The 16,123-nt window shown below is 39.4% G+C and overlaps 1 protein-coding gene across 2 annotated transcripts in view; it reads right to left on the bottom strand.

Moving 5' to 3' along the window:
- The window catches only part of LOC142094743 (NXPE family member 2-like), a 48,855-nt gene that overhangs the window by 16,230 nt on the left and 16,502 nt on the right, over positions 1-16,123 (bottom strand). Inside the window, exon 3 of one of the 2 annotated variants that reach the window (XM_075177183.1) lies at positions 1,594-1,607. The exons of the other annotated variant lie outside the window; for it this stretch is intronic. Coding sequence (XP_075033284.1) covers positions 1,594-1,607 — 14 coding nt within the window. The remainder of the gene's footprint in view (positions 1-1,593; positions 1,608-16,123) is intronic. 2 annotated transcript variants of the gene reach the window in all.

Here is a 16,123-nt window from a genome sequence, read left to right as displayed (position 1 = left end):
ATGGGAATCATTGTGAATCTAAGGTATTTAATCATTTTTATTGTGTCTATTTTTAATTAGTTTGGTCATGAAACATATTGAGTAGACTTTAAATTTGATCCCGTTCACAAGATATCCTGCTATTATCACCCTAGGAGTGCCTATATATACAGTATATATTTCGCTGATGGTTTAGGTGTTTTTGAAACCACCACACAAAGCTGGCAGTTTAACATTCCAGCTTCAAGCCGCACTACAATGAATGTATGTGTGTGAGCCAGTTTGAAACTGTCACCAAACATGACTTTTAGTAAATCTAGCCCTGAGATGAAACATAAATGATCAACTGATTACATCTACACTACTCCAGCATGTTATGATAAGACTCCCGTGATAGATTCACAATATTCAAAATACACTAGGGAAAACCGACGATAATGCCTTAAATTAAACTTAAATGCAATGACGAAACAAAAAAATTGGAGCTGTAATCGATTGCATTGTTTTCGGAATTATTTTGCAAAAGGTGATGCAATGGCAAATGCAGAGTTGTAACTGAGGATATTATGGAGATAATGAGTACGTAATTTGAGGGTTTTTGTCATAAACACTTCTGCTAAATATAGTGGAACAACCACATCAGGCAAAAAAACCTTTCCATTGTGACAGCAGTCTGAAAAATGGCTGTTAATCTCCTCTACCAAAAAAGCGTAGGGCACCACAGTTCACACATTACATGTCTATAGGACCCAAAGAGTAGTATTGTGGCGAATACGTCATATCCAATGCCAGTGGCGTATTAGTTGTTTTTGTTTTATGTCGATTGGAATGATAATATTATTGACTGTAAGATTTTTGAACTGCATGCTCTGGGAGACCTGTAAGGGTTCTACCATGTCCTTGAGGACGGCCTTTTTGCATGTTTATTGTAAACAAAGCAAGAATAAGTGAATAGTGAAATAACAGTAGTCCGTGATTGAGGTCCCTCCTGCAAGACGCTCTGATATATGTGGCTGAAAATAACTGTCACAGTTTCCAGACCACCCAGCGGGTCACATGTTCCATATCATCCAGCAGACGCACAGAAAGAGTTCACTAACTGTCACAGTTTACAGAGCAACCAAGAGATGCACAGGTGTATTGCCAACTGTCACCAGAAGACAATTTTAATGCATAGTTGTAAATGGCAGGCGTACGTTTTGCTAAATAACTCAGAAACGATGCAACTGATTACAACGGCAATATCTGCCTACAAATCTATAGACCAAGACCTTTACTTTAGCATATGTACCCTGCTCAGACAACGGTAGAATAGAAATAAGTTACTCATAAAATAATACTACTATACTATTAATATATAGATAATGTTTACACTATTAAGAAAGAAACAGTCTAAAACAATCAGAATCACTTAGACACAGAGCCGTAACTAGGGAGGTGCGGGCGGTGCCGTGGCCCAGGGCGCAAGCCCAAGGGGGCGCAGTAGCCGCCCGCTACTTGCCTCTGTGCCTGGCTCTGTGACTGCAGGCTGCCGGGGAACACATGCTCTCTATAAGGCTGGACTTCGGAGACTCCGCAGACTAAGTATGTGAGTCTCTCGCTGCTATCCTCTACCTGGGACAGTCTCTCTCCCCTCAGACTCACAATATATATCTGTCTGTGACAGCTTCGGCATTCACGGCGTTTGAAGGGGCGGAGCTTTCCGAAAGTGGGCGGAGCTATGTCCAAACGTATATTTTCTGTCTTTTAAACAAATCCCCGAGTGTGACAGCTTCTGTATCCTCCCATTTCCTGCTCTGCTTGTGAGATCGTCTTTCCCCTTTCCCTCTGTGTGTCAGTCAGCCTCTGTCCCTCCCCTCCCCTCCCCTTTGTGTGTGAAAGTTTCTGTCTGCCCTCCCCTCTTCACTCCTATGCAAGTGAAATCTCCTCCTCTCACCCCTGCATCAGTATGGCTGACATTGGTTCAGTGTGGGGACAGTGCTGTTATTGGTGTAGTGTTGGTAGAGGGGGTGACAATAGTTTAGTGTGGGTAGGGGGGTGACATTGGTGTAGTGTGGGTAGGGGGGGGTGGATTTGGTGCAGTGTGGGGCCAGTGCTGGCATTGGTGTAGTATGAGGATAGGGCTGGCATTGGTGTAGAGGGGTAGCATTGGTGTATTGTGGGGACAAGACTGGCATTGGGGCAGTGTGGGGACATGGGTTGTACTGGTACAAGGTGACGTTGGTATAGCCAGTTGCTGTAATGTGGAGAGTTGGCAAGGTTTTGTTGATTTCAGTACTGTGGAGCAGAGCCATGGCGGTGCTAAGTGAGTGCAACGGCTGCCTGTTACTTGCCTCTGTGCCCTGGGTCTGTGACCACAGACTATAGATTATCGATGCTAGGCGCCCAGCGCTTCCAAAATGGTGCCCAGCACCCAGCTCCTGATCTCACAACGTTGCTAGTGGATTTAGAGGAGTCGGGAAGAGCCAGGAGCTACAGCACAGGGGCGGCTGGACCGAGAAGGTAGAAAAGAACTGTCTTCAGACAGCAGTATACAGAAGAAGGATAATGACGAAGAATACAGCAGTATAGAAGAGAAGATGAAAAGGTAAATATGAAGCAATAAATTGTCCACAGTCACATATGCAAAATCTGGAAAACAAATGAAAGTCACTTTAATAATACAGTCTGTGCTTTTCCCCCACATTTTATATTCCCGGCAAACCAAATCATTTAATATCCTACACCGTGCTAGCATCTCTCCATAGAAACATAGAATTTGACGGCAGATAAGAACCACCTTTTTTAACCTATGGTAACCTCAAACCTATTTAATTCTTGTTTCTTTTTAAGAATATCCTTATGTCTATCCCAAGCATGTAGAAATTGCTATACTGTATTAGCCTCTACCACCTCTGATGGGAGGCTATTCCATTTATCCACTACCCTTTCTGTGATGTAAATTTTCCTCACATCTTCTCTGAACCTACTTCCCTCCAGTCTCAGTACATGTCCTTGTGTTCTAATACTTCTCTTCCTTTGAAGAATGGTTCCCTCTTGTACCTTGTTCAAACCCTTGATATATTTGAACGTTTCTATCATGTCCCCCCTTTCTCTTCTCTGCTCCAAACTATACATATTAAGATCTTTGAGTCTTCCGGGTAAGTTTTGTGCTGTAGGCCATGCACCATTTTAGTTGCCCATCTATACACAGTCTCTAATGTATTTATATCCTTCTGGAGATATGGCCTCAGAACTGAACACAGTATTCTAGATGAGGCCGTACCAATGACCTATACAGTGGCATTATTACTTCTTTCTGCCACTGTTTCCTCTCCCTGTACTACCAAGCATCTATCCGCCTCTGCAATTTATAGATTTCAACATTTAAAAAGAATACAAGGAGTTATTTTATTTATTTCTGTCGGGACATCTTTAAAATCAGAGAGCACACATCTTCACATGGCCAAGACACCGGAATGAGAACATGGTCACCAGCTTAGGAGGAGTCTGTTACCTATTATTTTAATATGCAGAAAAATCTATAGCTGATATCGCCATCAAATCAGTTGTCTCTCCAAATATACCAACACCTTTCACTCTGCCAAGAGTGTTGTTGTTTGTACATTTTGCTTGGGATTGGGAGAGTAATATATATATGAAAAGGCTACAATGTCTGGGATTGCTATATTATTTTTATTTTTGCTTTAAGCCATTTTTTTTTTGAACGCCTCTCTAGAACGGCTTACCCCTGTGCCCCAGACCAGGACCGGGTGCAACGACTAGAGACGGAGAAACACGCCACCTGACCACTCTCAGGGCACAGTGGGTGGACCAGTCTTTTCATTTGCAACACAGCACTGAGAGAGGGACCATAAGTTATATCCTCATATATATCACATAATTACACTGGGAGAGGGATTATTAGTTTCTGTGTATGTATGTGTATGTATATATATATATATATATATATATATATATATATATATATATATATATATATATATATAAATATATTGTAGTGTGTACGGGTTTTCTTATAGATACAAGTTTTTTCACCATTGTTGGGCTTCTTTACAACTTTCAAGAATATCAGTTACAGACATAGAAGAAAAAATGCTAGACACACCCCTACATTAGGGTGGCCACACCCACTCGACAAACGTCACTCCTATTAAGATGGGGGGCGCCGATGCCCTGTCTCGCCCAGGGCACTGAAATGTCTAGTTACGGCACTGCTTAGACATATTGCAGCAGTACGGAGCAGCAGCGCCTCATTGACAGTGCTCAGAAACCCGGACTAATTTGAAGTAACTGGGAACTGAGAAAGCAGGTCTTTTAAACATTAATTAACACTGTCAGTGAATTAAAGCTGTGGCCGCAGCATAGGGAATAGAGCAGTTAAGCTCTGAAACCGAAAGACTGTTCGTTCTAAAAAAGAATTACTCCTAGCATTCTCCTGGGAACAAATACAGTCCAGTAGCATTGTAAGCAGGGGTGGACTGGCCATTTGGCACTTCTGGCAAATGACAGAAGGGCCGATGGCTAGATGGGCCACTGCGGACTGGTCATTACATCCTCTGGGATCTGAAAGCTAACGGGGCTGGCCGTAACCTTATAAAGGCTGTCCCCAACAATGATTGGCTTCCTGGTGGCTGGCTTCTTTCCAGGAACCAGCCACCTTACTACATCTGCCACGCGGATCAGGGCTCTTCCGTCCCCTCCTTCCCCTCTTCCTTATCTTCACCTCCTTCTCCCTTTGATCTTTTACTGCTGGACTCTGTTACAAAAACTCCTTAGGTCCATAAGCTCTTTTCTCATAATACGGAAAATTTTTACTGGTATTAAGTAGAGATGAGCGGGCTCGGATTGCGCTAATCCGAGCCCACCCGAACAGTGCGGATCCGACGAGATCCGAGCACTGTTCGGGTATTTCCGGCGGGCAAAAAAAAATGAAACAGAGGCTATGACGTCCAAGTCTCGCGTCGGATCTCGCGAGTCTCGGATTGCATAAATTCCCCGCTTGCGGCCGCCATCTTCAGTGGGGCTCAGATCAGGGAAGAGGGAGGTTGTAGTTTGTAGTGGTGCTCCTGTGTCCTGTGTCCTGTCACTCTGTCCTGCTGAGTCCAGTGGTGCTTTGTCCAGTGCTCTGTCCTGCTGAGTCCAGTGGTGCTGTGTCCTGTGCTTTGTTCTGTTAAGTCCATTAATTTGTTATTTTAAAATTATTTAAAAATCATAAAAAAATTATACAAAAATTATACAAAAATAATTAAAAAAAATATAAAAAAATTAATAAAAAAGTATAAAAAAAATTCTACTGCAATATATAACTACGTTCACTGTTCCTGCAGTCCAGAAATATTAGTACTGCAATATATAAATACGTTCACTGTTCCTGCAGTCCAGAAATATTAGTACTGCAATATATAAATATGTTCACTGTTCCTGCAGTCCAGAAATATTAGTACTGCAATATATAAATACGTTCACTGTCCCCGCAGTCCAGAAATATTAGTACTGCAATATATATAAATACGTTCACTGTTCCTGCAGTCCAGAAATATTAGTACTGCAATATATAAATACGTTCACTGTTCCTGCAGTCCAGAAATATTAGTACTGCAATATATAAATACGTTCACTGTTCCCGCAGTCCAGAAATATTAGTACTGCAATATATATAAATACGTTCACTGTTCCTGCAGTCCAGAAATATTAGTACTGCAATATATAAATACGTTCACTGTTCCTGCAGTTCAGAAATATTAGTACTGCAATATATAAATACGTTCACTGTTCCTGCAGTCCAGAAATATTAGTACTGCAATATATATAAATATGTTCACTGTTCCTGCAGACCAGAAATATTAGTACTGCAATATATAAATACGTTCACTGTTCCTGCAGTCCAGAAATATTAGTACTGCAATATATAAATTTGTTCACTGTTCCTGCAGTCCAGAAATATTAGTACTGCAATATATATAAATACGTTCACTGTTCTTGCAGTCCAGAAATATTAGTACTGCAATATATAAATACGTTCACTGTTCCTGCAGTCCAGAAATATTAGTACCAGAGATTAAACTACGTTCACTGTTCCTGCAGTCCAGAAATATTAGTACCAGAGATTAAACTACGTTCACTGTTCCTGCAGTCCAGAAATATTAGTACCAGAGATTAAACTACGTTCACTGTTCCTGATTGGTTTGTTAAAGTGCGAATGTCCTATTTCAACAACATCAGGGTGGGTGGGAGGGCTCAAGGACAATTCCATCTTGCACCTCTAGCAAACTCTTGCAAACTGCCATCCTGTGGGCCACTGCAGTGCCACTCCTAGATGGGCCACGTGTTTGTGCCGCCCACTTGTGTCGCTTAGCTTAGACATCCAGCTACCTCGGTGCAACCTTTTGGACTAAAAACAATATTGTGAGGTGTGAGGTGTTCAGAATAGACTGGAAATTAGAGGAAATGAATGTTATTGAGGTTAATAATAGTGTAGGAGTGAAAAAAAAAATAAAAAAATATGGATTTTAGCACTTTTTATGCTTTTTTAAAAAGAAATCAGAACCCAAAACCCAAAATCAGAATCAAAACCTTTCGTGGGGTGTTTTGGCAAAACAAATCAGAACCCAAAACCTCAAGCTAATCAGAAGCCAAAACCCAAAACACCAAAAGTGTCCGGTGCACACCCCTAGTATTAAGCAATTTGGATCCTGGAATGTTGCAGTTTATGTGTGTGGTGCATTTTACATTACTTATATGATTTTATCTAAATGATGTATCAATTGTGATCAATTAATTATTTTAACATTGTATAGCATGTATATATCTATTACATAGTGTTCCCCTTATTTTACCTCCATTATATGCTGTGTTTTTAGGTGGTTTTAATAGTTAGGATTGCTATGAATTACATTTTTTATGTTGTTTGTTAGGTTGTGTAGCATTTATGGTCTTATGCTATTTATTAGGATCTGTGCAATAGTTCCTTGGTAGGCTTTGTGGTACATAAATTGAATTTATATTTTTACATAGATTTTTTTAAGAGAAAATATAAATAAATTTTACTATTAACTTCACATTATTGACATCACCTGATTCTGCTAGGATCAAAGCATGGTTAATACTCTTATATTTCTCTAGCTCAATTAGCACCACTATTACTACGAATAAAACACAATCACGTCATAGTGATCAGTCAATAAATGTATAACTAATATTGTACTAACTACAGGGAGGGATACCCTCGGTTATTGCAACTTTTGCAAATTGGTTAGAGCACAGTCCAATATCAATGTATCAGCATATCCAATTACTGTAGTAAAAAAATTATTTTCCACTGACATTTTTCTGCAGGTAGAAATACTTTTAATGTGGCGGTGTAGATTCAGGTAATCATTCAACAGTTATTGTTTTCTTCTGATATATTTGTTAGCGTTTTATTTCACGTAGAATGATTCCTGGAAATTCTGCCATTACAATTTAATTAAAAGAAAACAGTATTTCTTAATTATATGTTTGTAACTATTCTGTTGTTGCTATTTTGTGGGAGATTTAAAATAAGCAGATTATTACCTACAGTGGCGTCCGTATAATAGGTGGTATTGCTATAGTGTGGGGTGGCGTTGTGGTGGTAATGTTGTTGTGTGTTTGGGGTTAGTATTTCTAATAAGTGGGATAGTTTATTGCTTTAATTTAAGGGTAATGAGGGTTGCTGTAATCTGCTGGTAATGCTGATTGCTGTAATGTGTGGATAATGTGAGCCGCTGTAATGTGGGGGTAATGTGGATTGCTGTAATGTGGGCATAATGCTAGTTGCTATAATGTGTAAGTTTTGTTGTTAAGTGTAGGGGTATTGCTGAGTGCTGTAATGTGGCTGGGAATTGATGTAGTATGAGTGTGTGTGTGTGTGTGTGTGTGTGTATGTGTGTGTGTGTGTGTGTGTGTGTGTGAGGGTTATTTATTGCTGTAATTTGGGTATTAATAATGTATTGTCATGGTATTTATGGATGTAATGGGGGTGCTAACAATGTAATGTTGGGGGTTATTAGGTGAAATAAACTATTTATTAAATGCAAATGCTGTTGATTTAATTTTGGTGCTTGTTGGGGTGCAGAGAGTGTTTATTATTTGCGCAGCTTTCCAGAAAGTGATTATTTTTCCAAACAAGGCACCAGCCTTCCAGGATTTGGCCAAGCAGTAACTGAATAAAGTGGGGGGGAGGGGGTCTTAATATAATGTGGGAGGTAGACTATTAATTTAATGGTGGTTGCTATATATTTATTTGTGAGGTAATGATTGGGCTATTTAATTTATTAGTGGGGTGTATTAATTTAAGGTGAGGTGACAGGACCTTTAATTTAATGCTGGGGTGCTTTGGGGCTATTAATTGAATATGGGGCTTTTAATTGAATATGGGGCTGAGTTTGGGGAGTAGGGCTATTTGTTAAATGTGAATATGAATTATTTAATGGTTGTGGGAAATGGTTATATTAAACATAAATGCTATTTCAATTATTGCTGGGGCTGTTTTGAGAGAGGGTAATTGGTTTATTTATTAAAAGGGAGTACTATGAATTTAATGTTGGGGCTGGTTGGAGGGAAAAAGGTCTATTTATTAACTATGTTTGCTTTTAATTTAATGTCAGGGCTGGTTAGAGGGAAATAAATCTATTTATCAACTGTGAGTACTATTATTTTAATCTTGGGTCTGGAGGGAGGTCCAATTATAAAACATGGGTGCTATTTATTTAAAGCCAGGGATGGTTGGAGTTTTCTAAATTTCATGTACCCATTTTTTTTTTTAAATAGAGCCTCCAACATTCCAGGATCCAGACAAACAGTAGCTAAAGACACCAGCAGCCACAGGTAGTAAAAGCGACAAGAACAGGTAGGGGAGAGCAGGACAGTCTGTCATCTGTCCTGAATCTGGTGGGGCAGTCCAGAATTTGTGTACCTGTCTCGCTTAGTCAGGATTTGGTCTGACTGCAAGGACAGTTGGAGGGTATGCCCCACTTCACACTATACATTCACCTAACAGTAGTTTTACAAAATATTGCCTGTTTATTTATCTAAAATGATAACCATGTTACATTATAGGGACATCACTTTCTTAAGTGCCCCAGCCCCCCCAGAGCCAGTGCTCTGTTCAAGCCCTTTTGCTGGCAAAAAATATCCATTTTGTAAAACCAAAAAGGCTTTTTGCACTTTTAGAAATCAGCCCCTGTGTTCAGTACTGTAATAGAACAATATTATATAATCTATTGCTATATTATGATATAAATATATACTCCATTATAATCAACCAGGTATGTAAAAAAAAGGTGCTGTAGGGGGCAGGAACATATAAAATGCAATATAAAGTGAGATTTGTTTTTTGTTGCATTATTTATTTTCAATATTTAAGATTTATAATAATAAAGTACCACTGGGTTAAGCAATGTTAAAAAAACATTATGGTTTTCTGCATTTTCTAGTGCTCCAGGTGATTTGCACAAAAAGGGGAAATGATCAGGGTGGGCAGAAGGCCAAGCGTGAAACATAAGTTTGTGCAGATGCTTCATGTTGTACTGCACCAGCAACACTTTTACTATGTGATATGATAATGGGTTTACTGAGTCTATTTTAGAGAAGTAATTTTATTCTAACTAATAAACTGTTTATAGTTTATAGAAACATCACAGAAAATAATATTTGGAATCTTTTTATATGTCCTGCACAAAGACGCTATAGAGATTATTTCTGGGTTATATATATGACATATCTGTACATAGTTTAGTGGCAAACTCACACAATATGTTCATTTGCATAACTAGTTTAAGCCAAGGTATGTCTCTTACAGAGACCAGATAGCCGTGGAATTGGGAACTTCCACAAACCTTTTGGTAGCATAGTTTTCTATAATGCAAACATAAACACGTAAGTGGGAGCGCGATTCTTGTTGTCTTTTAAAATACACCTCACAATAGCTTAGAGATGTGGCTTGAGAGTGCTTGTAGTAATTGCTTATGTTGCAATACCATATTCGTACACAATATAATAATGTGATGAAGCATCATGTACGGGAGAGAATATTCTCTTGACAGTTTTTAATACACAATAACTTAATTTTCCATATAACATTTAATTTAATACATCTTTTATTTATCTATTAAAAATCAAATGGGAATTTCCTGCAATAGTCTAAATGCAAATGTCAAGTAATGCGAATAGATGCCTGCGACTTCATATATTATAGCTGATGCTATTCATTTATGTAATATCAGCTGGAAGCGTCAATACACAATCAACCAATCAGACACAACTATAAAGTGTTGATAGTAGTCATTATCATCATGGCATATTAATTCACCAGCCCTCCATGCCCGCAAAAGATACGCCTTCTAAAAGGTATATCTGCGCATGTGCCCACATCTAATTGTGATGCAATTACATGACTGTACTCAGCCTATACTTGCCTGTCCTTCTCCGCTCCATTCCTCTTATCCACAGTACAAATTTCGTGTATAAATGTAATTATTATAAGTCTATTGTCCCACATGCACCCTGTGAAGCTTCACAATCTGCACATTCTCTTATATAACTGCCCTGAGAAGGACAGAAATTGAGAATTGCAGCTATAATACAATGCAGTGATACAGTGTATGCTAGCACTGTAATAACTGATCCTGAGATTATACATACCTCCCAATGATACCATGTAGGTCATGCATAGTCCACCGGGGGTCTATATACAACTAACTAGTGAGAATGGTTGGAGAGTGAGAAAACCAATTAGAGACTAACCACTCTGATTAGTTAGACACGGACAGGCCCCTTTAATTTAATTCCATCACTGTTCTACTAGGTGCATGTTGTATGTTTTCCTACCAGGGTTTTTTTTTATTTGATAATTCAGAGCAGAACAAAAGAAGATAACTAGGGGTTTAGATGTATAATAAAGATGGGAACAAGGTAATGAGACTTTATTTCTAATAAAGGATCTTAAAATGAAGTTTGTGTTTTTTAAGTGTGTAGAACTACAGGTTCCATTGGGCACTGGCTGCAAGGGTATATCTTATTCATGTTAAATGCTCTGGGAGCAACTTGCAGCTATTGGCATGCTGGCACTTGTAATCCTACAAGCACCACCATGCCCAATCAGTTAATGGCTGTCAGGGCTTACTGGCACTTGTAGATCCACACACTTAACTAACATTTTACTGACTTTTATTCCTTACCCCAAACCCCTACTGTCCTATGGGGTTTGGGATGTTCCCCAGTACTATTCAGCACAGTGCGAGTTTGCTCCAGGGGGGACCTTGCACATTTTATTCTCCCTGGGAATTCAGTCCCATGCTGTCCAGGTTGTGGTTGGTAAACATTATAACTGGGGGATCCAATGCTTTTTGTCCCCTTGCACTAGTGGTAACCAGCCCAGGCTACAAGCATTAGTGTGCAAGAGATAAAAATGTGGAAACAATAAGCACACACTAAATTTGGAATGTTAGACAACATGCATCATGGAGAGTAAAGAGGCAGTTACATCCTCCTCTTCCCAAATTTTCAGCCCTCCCTCCCACCTAGGTTCCTGCTGTGGACGCTCTCCAGCGTGACTTCTCTTCCATCTGGTCCAGGGTTGTAACCTGACTCAGAAAATCTTTGGATCATTATAATCGCTTTGCTGACAACAGGCGCCGAGCAGTTCCGGCACTTAGAGTGGGAGATATAGTGTGGCTTTCCACCCAGCACGTCATCTTAAAGTCCCTTCTATGAAATTTGCTCCACGCTTCATCGGTCCTTACAAGATTTTACGGGTCATTAATCTTGTTTTTTTCAAATTACAGCTTCCTCCATCTCTCCGCATCTCCAATACATTTCATGTCTCCCTGCTTAAACCATTAATCATCAACAGATTTTCTTCGGCACACCTACGTCTCCTCCACTCAAGCTTCAACAAGAGGAGGAATTCGAGATCACTTAGATCCTTGACTCTAAGATATCCCGGACTGGGATCAAGGAATGTTCGTGGGTCAGCATCTCGGATATCTATGCTCCAGCTCTCCTACGGAAATTCCATTCCAAATTTCCTTGAAAGAGCTCTCCTAGGTATCCAGTGGCCACCTTTAAAGAGGGGGTACTATCACATGCCGGAACTGCATTCGGGTCCCTGCACACTTACCTGCTCCACTCAGGGGTCCTCACAGTGCTGAGCGCCGCGTCCGTCCGATGGTGGTGGCCATCTTGGATTTGGGTCTGCACATGTGCAGACCCGATATTCTTTTAAAAATTCCTCTTCTTTACTATTGGTGCCTTTCTCATTAGCAGGGTATTTAAGGCACGTGAACCTGCAGTCAGGTGCCTGTTCTTTGTATGTCAAGCCCTGACAGTGCACAGACGTGGCTCTCTTTGCTCCTTCTGCTTCAGCTAGCTGTCCCAGTGATTCCCTGGTTGCTATTCGGTGCCTCTCATCTACAACCCTCACCTCCTCGTGTTCAGCTCACTGTTTCAGTGATTCCCTGGTTGCTGCTCAGTGCCAATCATCCACAAATATCACCACCTTGTGTTCAGCTCGTTGTTCCAGTGATTCTGCGGTTGCTGTTTAGTGCCACTCTGCGGCTTCTCTCTGCAGAGCTTCTCCCTTTCCTTTGTTCTCCATATGGGTCTCGTCTAATGCTCTCTCTGATGGCAGCGACCTGCGGGACAGTGGCTGCAAAGCCCATACCTTCTTCGGGGGTTCCCGGTAAGAACAACCTGTCCTATTAGACTCTGCGCCTCAGGGTAGAGTAGTGCCAAGTTAGGCAAATCTGTGGATCCTATATTTCTGCATCTTACCGTGACAAAGATATAAAGGTGATGGAGGAAAGGTATCAAGGCACATGGGACAGACATATGATGCCTCAAATGTAATTGTCCTGATATCCAACATAAAATCATGCAAACAGCATTTTACTATGCATTAATTGTAATGATCAGAATCAGCTTACTATGTTTATCTGTTATACTGAATTAAATACTATTATGTATTTCATGTTTATTTTTGTATGATTTGAGATAATTTCAATATAATTTATAAGTAGGTTCTGCCTGACATTACATTTTTTGCATTTTTATGTTTTTCAACGGGGTACCAATTATATAAAAATTAGAGCCATTTAGCAAATCCGATGTCATATTCAGAATCAGCACCACAAAGTTAGCCCAAAATCACTCAATTATGATTGGCAATAAAAAGAGTATTGACCAGTGTAATTTATATGTTATATTAGTCAAGTGTAAGAAATATGTAAAACAGGCAGTACAGATAGGCCAATAGTTGACCTTCCCACACAAGTAAGTGTGTATAACTGACATTGATGCAGATTTGGTAACAAAAACATCTGTCTTGACAAGACAATGCAATTGAAAGTCCACATTCTAAGAAATTAAGAGGACTGAATTTGGCACTGGCAAAGAATACATGTATAGATGGAGATATGATGGGTGACGATTTACGCTATGTGATGGAGTTACTGAACTGTATAGACTGGTTAATTATTTTTTTACTTGAAACGGAGAAAGAAAATGCAACAAAGACAGAGTTACAAAATCCTTCATTAAGAAGAGAGTGGACACAAGACCTCAAATGCGGTCAGCAGCATTAGTAGACATTGAAAATATAGTGAGAGGGCACAATGTTAAATGTTGCAATTCAAGATGACGTTGTCCTTGGGCCCACCCACTCACCCTTATGTTGTAAAGAAAATGCACATGGTTTACCAAACAAAGCACTTCAGCGACAGAGACTGCCATTTTGTGGCTGAAGTGCTTGATTTGTTTGGGCCCCCCCAAAAGCAAACAATCTGGTTGTTGAACTGGAGAATAGATAGGGATGTTAACAAATAAATCATGGGATTTTGATAACAGTCATGACAATAATAATGTTATCACCTTTATCATCATCCTCATCAAAGATGTCAAAATCAATTACATTTTCATTTTTAAAAAAAAAGAAGATACACCAAGTAGGCAACTGTTAGACATCATGTGTGACACATTGGAGAGGGTCTGCATATAATTAGGTGCTTTTGACGTTGGGATGCAGGCTTAAATATTTTGATCAAAATATGAACTAATACCTCATGTTTTCATTTTTCTAGATACACACAGATATGCATGCAGAGTTAAGGATAAGCGCTGTTAACTGTATTTTTTGTTTTATATACATCGGATACATTGTATACATTGAAGAGGGTCAGCAGCAATACATTGGAGAGGGTCAGCAGCAATACTTTGGCCAAAATTGGTGAAAAATGTGGACATTGGCATTAGAAAACTGCAAATGACTGTTAGTGCTATAAGTAGTAATATAGGAGCAAAAGCAGCTAAAGATCACACCATTTACCTATTTTTCACAATTTTTAATTAAATTCAGATCCAAAACCAAAGCCAAACCTTTCATGATTTTGGGGAAAAACCTGTAATGAAGCCTAAACACAAAGTCATTTTAGAACCAAGACCACATCCAAAACCAAAACATGTGTGTCCGCGCACATCTTTAATAATAATGTAATTATTTATCTTATACAAACAAGAGAATAGTGTCTGAACAGTGTTATTTATAGATGCAAGAATTTCATTCAGCATATGAAGCATAGTAAAATACAGATATCTTGTTTAAACCATTAAAAATCAGATCGGAAGCTTCTTTCCTGCCACAGTCCAATTGGAAATATCAATTAAGTAGTGCAAATGTTTGTGACTTCATATATCATAGCGCCTACACCAATAAATGAAATACTATCACTGGGAGGCTTAAGATACAAGAAACAGATACCTACTGTTGCAGATCATCACCATTATCATCATCATCATCATCATTTATTTATATAGCGCCACTAATTCCGCAGCGCTGTACAGAGAACTCATTCACATCAGTCCCTGCCCCATTGGAGCTTACAGTCTAAATTCCCTAATATAGACACACACTCACACATACACAGACAGACAGAGAGGTAGAGGCTAGGGTCAATTTTTGATAGCAGCCAATTAACCTACCAGTATGTTTTTGGTGTGTGGGAGGAAACCGGAGCACCCGGAGGAAACCCACCATCTTAATGCAACAGCCCTACAGCACACGCAAGAGAAACACCTCCTGACAAGTATATATGCATATTTGTTCAGGTCTACCTGAGTTCCAATTTCGTGTAAATGCCCTTACTGTACTCAATCTATGCTTTCCCATTGCTTTCCTCCCCCATTCCACCTACCCAAGTGTAAGGAATCGTAAGGGTAAGATGCAACAAACCCTGCATACATACGTAAGTATACTCAATTTTGGAGCATGTGCAATTTGGAATTGTGTAGTTTATGAAAAAACACCTGAATGTCCAACTCTACATGAGCACATTAACATTTTACTAGTAAAGACAAAGTGTAGCCGTAAGTTTTTCACATCCTAAGAGATGCATCTGTAACTGCAGCCAAATCTGAATAATCCACTTAATCCACTTATGTATGCATGCCCTTACTGTAAACAAGTTCAGGTTGTACATCACCGGCCCACCCTTCCAGGTGTAGGGGGATAAAGTACAACTTACACTTCATTTGTAGTTCCAAATTGAAGATGCCATTGAAACTCAACTTTAATCATGGGCAGCATCCCAATCACAAATGATAAAGGTTTTAGTATGTATTGATTTTATAAAGTATTACTAATCTACATATTAAAAGCATAAGTACGACTTTTATGAGTGACCTATTTCTATGATGCTGTTGTCTGAGCAGGGCACATCTTATATAACTTAAAGGTCTTGTAGGATTGCAGAAAACTATTGGCGTTGTAATAGGTTACATTGTTTCGGTGTTATTTCGTATAACATCCGCCCGCTACTTACAGCAATGCATTTCCATTGTCCTCTGGAAAATGTGAGCATTGGCAATACACCTGTGCACCTTCTGGTTGCTCTGAAACATGTGACCTGTTGGGTGGTCTGGGAAATGTGAGTTCTTTGCAGTCAAATATATCAGCGCATCTTGTGGGGACCATGCCTAGCAATGTAACTTTGATGGAAGAACTTATACATATATTGTAGTGTATAAAGGAATTCTACAGTTCCTTCAATATTGTGATTGATAATATAGTTATTTATTCATTATACTCCTTTGTTACAATGTCTACATGTATAGTAGTGTATAAAAAATG

Source organism: Mixophyes fleayi, chromosome 6 (assembly GCF_038048845.1).
Source record: "Mixophyes fleayi isolate aMixFle1 chromosome 6, aMixFle1.hap1, whole genome shotgun sequence".
In the NCBI taxonomy this organism is placed as follows: Eukaryota; Metazoa; Chordata; class Amphibia; order Anura; family Limnodynastidae; genus Mixophyes; species Mixophyes fleayi.
This window is presented reverse-complemented; position numbering and strand designations above follow the sequence as displayed.